This window comes from Vigna unguiculata, chromosome 5 (genome assembly GCF_037176805.1).
Source record: "Vigna unguiculata cultivar grain cowpea cultivar isolate G323 ecotype 2 chromosome 5, ASM3717680v1, whole genome shotgun sequence".
NCBI classification, from domain to species: domain Eukaryota; kingdom Viridiplantae; phylum Streptophyta; class Magnoliopsida; order Fabales; family Fabaceae; genus Vigna; species Vigna unguiculata.
Window position 1 is genome coordinate 48,178,883 of NC_140796.1, and position 4,917 is coordinate 48,183,799.

Sequence of the window (4,917 nt, forward strand, 5' to 3'; positions counted from 1 at the left end):
TAATCATTCAAATAAACGTAAATTTTGAGAAAGAAAATCTCAAATACACTACAAAAAATAATATAATTATTGACAAAATTTTACCAATGAATATATTTTAGTCGGTAAATTTAATTACCGATGAATTTTATTAACGAATTTTCATATTTTAACTATTGGTAAAAAAATCTGTCGGTAACATAGATTTCATTTATCAACAAAAGAATTTGTCAGTAAAATTTTGATTTAAATTTTTTTTACCGACAAATTTACCAAGAAGATGTATTCATTAATAAATAAAAGGAACGAAAAATTTGTTGCATAAATATTTTCAACGGACTTAAAAGCTTGAAATTTTGCTTATATCACACTAATAAAATTAGGATTTTGAACCTTGAAGTTCTTGCTCAACGACAGAAACTAAATATTCAAATTCTGTGACTGTACACACCAAGCCAACTTCAACTCCTCCTTCCTTTTCTCCACTCTCTGCTAATGACACACCCTTCATGGAATGTACCATTTCCACTTTCTTAGGCTTTCCAAATCCAAAATCAGTCTCATAAACAGTGAACTTGGGTGACCCAGTAACTATCAAAGTACTTCCCAACGCAAACATCCTCGTAAATGTTTCCCTCCACTTTTCTGCATCCTTAAACAAATCACTTTTCACATCACTCACTGCCCTTCTCATAACATTCACTGCATTCACAAAACCACCTTCTCCCATAAGCTCCTTTCTCTTCAGCATTGCAAAACATAACGTTAAGCAGTTTCCAAAGTATGTTTCTGGCACAGGAGGCTCAAGCCGATCTCTGCAATCTGCAGCGAAACGAAAGTACTCTTCTTTATCTTCCTCTTCATAATCACTTCTGTGTCTTGTTTTAACCAAACAAACCCACACAAAGGCACAAGCCACCACAAATTTCGATACATGCTGTGACGTGTTGAATTCTTCTTCACTTCTCTTCCAATGATTCAACACCAATCTTCTCAGCCTCTCGATATCATCCCTTCCCAAAACAATCGTTGCTTTGACGTAATCTTCAGCATTGCAAACCGCAGAGGTTTTCCCAGCGAGCTTTTCCTTCCAAGTTGACCTCTCTTCAAAATAATCTCTTAAGAAGATAGCTTCTAACCCTTTGGGGTCCTTCAACACTCCCCTGTCCAAGCACGGTGTTGACTTCTCTGCAAGAGTCAAGTCAACGCCACCACTTCGACAAAAGGAAGCCCAAGACTTCATGAAACTGCTGCAACAACCATCATCCATCACGTGGCAATAGGTGATCGCGACGCAGAGGCCCTGGTTGGGAAAAACCGTGGCTTGCAATGCCAGCAAAGGGAACACAAACGTGTCATCGTGTGTGTTTGTGCATGCTAACTTGGGAATCAAGTGTTCCAAGTGTTTGAGACTTTTGGGGTGGTTTGACGAGAGGTGGTTGAAATCAGCTTTGGACTCGATGATAGTGAAGGGGACAGAGTCATCATGGGTGCAGCGAATGAAGGGTTTGTGCGGCGGTGGAGGACAAAGGAGGTTTCCGGCGAGAGGGAAGAAGAGTTGAAGGGTTTGAGAGAGAGAGGTTTTGAGAGAAGGAAGTGTAGTTTGAGAGAAATGGAGTGTGGAATGGGGGAAGTGGAAGAAGAATTGGCGTCTGACATAAATAGGACCTGCTAAAGGCAAATCAAGGAACGAGAGAGGAACAGAAGAAGTTGATCCCATTGTTGGACCAATCTTACATTTTTGAACAAGTTTTTGCTCTTTAAGAATTGCCATTTTCTTGATGATATTTCATAAAATGAACCGAAAGAGAAGCAAGTGTGTATGTTGAAGAGGTGTAAATGCATGTATATATATTTATAAATTTTCCATGATCATTGTCTTCCTAGAATTCAGACTACAAAGTAAAGTCATACTTGATACACGTGCATGACTTAATTCTCAAGGAAAAACATAAGAATTATTTATTAAATTATGACGTATTATTTAGCAAGTAATATTTACAAGTTCTATTAAACCTAATTTCAATTTTCCCAACAAAGTTCTCGAAAAAAATTAAAATACACGATTTCTTTTAATAATTTTAATTTAAAACTGTCAATTAGAACATGGTTTTAAAAAAATAAATTAATACGTTTTAAAATACGTCTTTATTATGCACGGTATGCTTTTTTTATTATCAAAAATAATAGTTTGACAAAAAAAAAACTTCACAAAATTGTTTTTCATACTAAGATACTGCAATTTTAATTTAATTTAATTTTTTAAAATTTTCACTTTGACTGAGAAAAGTACAAAAATTGTCAAAGTTTGTTAAAAATTTTTTTGTTAAAATATCATTCTCTAATCATTTTTTATCTTTAACTTAAAAAAATAACGATATCATCTTAATTAATAATAAAATGAATTATTAAATAGTAAAAAACTAAATATGTTCATTACGAAATGTAAGATTCAATTAATAAAGATCTAGACATTTAAATCCATTATAAATTTAGTGGACTTTAATTCTAACTCTTAATTTATATAATTCGAAATGTTAATGACCATTTTCATCACAAAGTAACAACCATTATATACGCAGGGATTTTATAGATAACTCAACTGATCATCTAGAAAAATGTTTCAAAATAATATCACAGATGCATAGAAACTTTCAAATTCCATGAGACCATGTGAAACTGAATACAACTGTTAATTTGTCGGTGTGCTTTTGTATTTTTCTTTTGAGAAGTTACGTAAATTAATTTTATTTTCTGAAGTGTGTGAGGGGTAGGAACAAAAGTGTGTGGTGCAGCTTTTACAAAGTTAATTAATTAATTAAGCATTAGACTCCGGAACATTTTCTTAGAAAGAACGTACCAAGAAGTTTTATTCTTAATATTAAATTTAAGAGTGAGATGTTATAAAAAAATTCATCAAAATATGTTGTATCTTATTTAAGATCCGAAATTTGTTAATAAAAAATTAGTTATGTCATTAAATGAATTTTTAAAATTCTAAAAAAGTTAAAATATAAATAAAACGTTCTTATAATGTAATTCTTATAATATTGAATATTATTTATAAGAAAATATTAAAAAAGAGTTGATAGGACAAAATCTTATATTAGATTTCATAATCAGTTTTTTTCATACAACCAAAATTATTTTGACGTGTAAAAGTAATACATAGAATATTGTAGATTTTGCATAATACAAGAATTACGCAACTGTGTGGGAAGAAACCAGGAAATAGCTACAAAATATAAAATAACTTACTTCAAGTCGTCATGTTTGTCTGCTAATAATTCGGGGTTACAATTTTTTTATTCATGTTCCAATATGGCAATGTTAAGAATGAAGAAAAGTCATAAAATTAAATATTAAGTTATAATTTTTTTATAAATCAAAATTTAATGAATTTTTTTGTTAAAAATATTGAAATTAAACTCATTGTTAATAGCCAATGAATAATCGTAAATAATACTATGCAAACATATTAATCAAATTGGTTTAATTAATATTTTTTTAAGATTTAAGATTTCGGTCTTTATATTTATTTTTTTAGTAAATTGACTTTTAATATATTTTAAATAAAGATAATACTGTTTCAAATGTACAAGTCTCAAAATTTAAGTTAATTTTTGATTTGAAACATGACATTTTTCAAATTTTGACAAATCAAAGAAAATCGTTCACCTAAATAAAGGACCAAATATACTAATTAATTCTAATCAAATAATACAAAATTATATAACTTTAACATGTATTATAAAATTGGAATCTTGATATGTTAAATTTGAAGAAAGAGTCTTGATGTCTCCTAATTCCAACATGTTTAGAAGACATATATCTTTATAGGAAAAAAAGTTTAAATGAGTTTTGAGTGGTTTGTAGTGGTATTTTTTTTGTTTTTTTAGTATTTGATAAATTGATTTGTTTTAAGTTTCTAGTCTTTTTTTTTCTGTCCTTAAATATTGATATACTTTACATTATATTTATTTCGATAAACATACTATTTACGCACATAAAATTAAAAGAAAGCGCAACAGACAAAAAATTCAAAAAATAAACTAAAAAAACATGACATTATACAAAACATTTTGAATAATGATTAATTTTAATGACAAAATAATTAGTTATTATAGTGACCAATTTACACACTAATTTATAAATTAAAATTATTAATAACTAAAATAGTTTTAAAAATTATAATTTGTCTCTCAATTTGTAATTAAAATAGTTTATAGTGTGAATTGATCTTTAAATTGGTTAATAATATTAGTTACAAATCTTTTTTTACTACAAAAAAATAGTTTCTAAATTAGTTTCTAATCAGAAAATTAGTCTCTAAATATATTTATTTTATTATTAAAATTGATAATTTGAGGATAGTGAAAGATATGAAGAGACTTTAATGAAGTCCCTACCACAATTTATTACAAATAATAACAATAAGATATTAATAATATAATTGATTATATTAAAAATATTTATTATTATATAGATTTAAATTATCATGTTATAATTGTTATTATTTTAATTAGTGAAAATAGGTATCTATTTTTCTATAATAATAAAAAATAAAATTATTAGTATATTTATAAAAAATATAAATAGTTCTTATATTTTGACTATAAATAAATATATTTATTTTGTACATACTTTTTTATTATATATAATTATTTTAATTTAAAAAAGTGATTAAATTTTTAAAAAATAATAAAATTTAAAAAAACATCACTAAAATAATAAAATTGATAAGAATTTGTATATACTAAAAGATAATTCTTTTATTTATTAAAATTTATTATTATATGTTATCACGTTATACGTTATAATAATATGAATAAATTAAAAAAATATTAATAAATTGTCGATAGTAAGCCAAGAAAACAAGTAATAAACCGTAAGTGGGATATTGGGCTCATTATCGTACTGACATATGTTATATGAAGA

The 4,917-nt window shown here is 27.1% G+C and overlaps 1 protein-coding gene across 1 annotated transcript; it reads right to left on the minus strand.

Moving 5' to 3' along the window:
• Positions 1–319: 319 nt before the first annotated feature.
• Positions 320–1,804, minus strand: LOC114185857 (coumaroyl-CoA:anthocyanidin 3-O-glucoside-6''-O-coumaroyltransferase 1-like). Its single transcript, XM_028073798.2, has one exon. The coding sequence runs from the start codon at positions 1,751–1,753 to the stop codon at positions 359–361; it is 1,395 nt and encodes a 464-aa protein (XP_027929599.1). The 5' UTR covers positions 1,754–1,804; the 3' UTR covers positions 320–358.
• Between the last annotated feature and the right edge of the window lie 3,113 nt (positions 1,805–4,917).

What these genes read in the sequence shown, in the direction of transcription:
- LOC114185857 (XM_028073798.2), bottom strand. Translation starts at nt 1,753, where the DNA reads ATGGCAATTCTTAAAGAGCAAAAACTTGTTCAAAAATGTAAGATTGGT.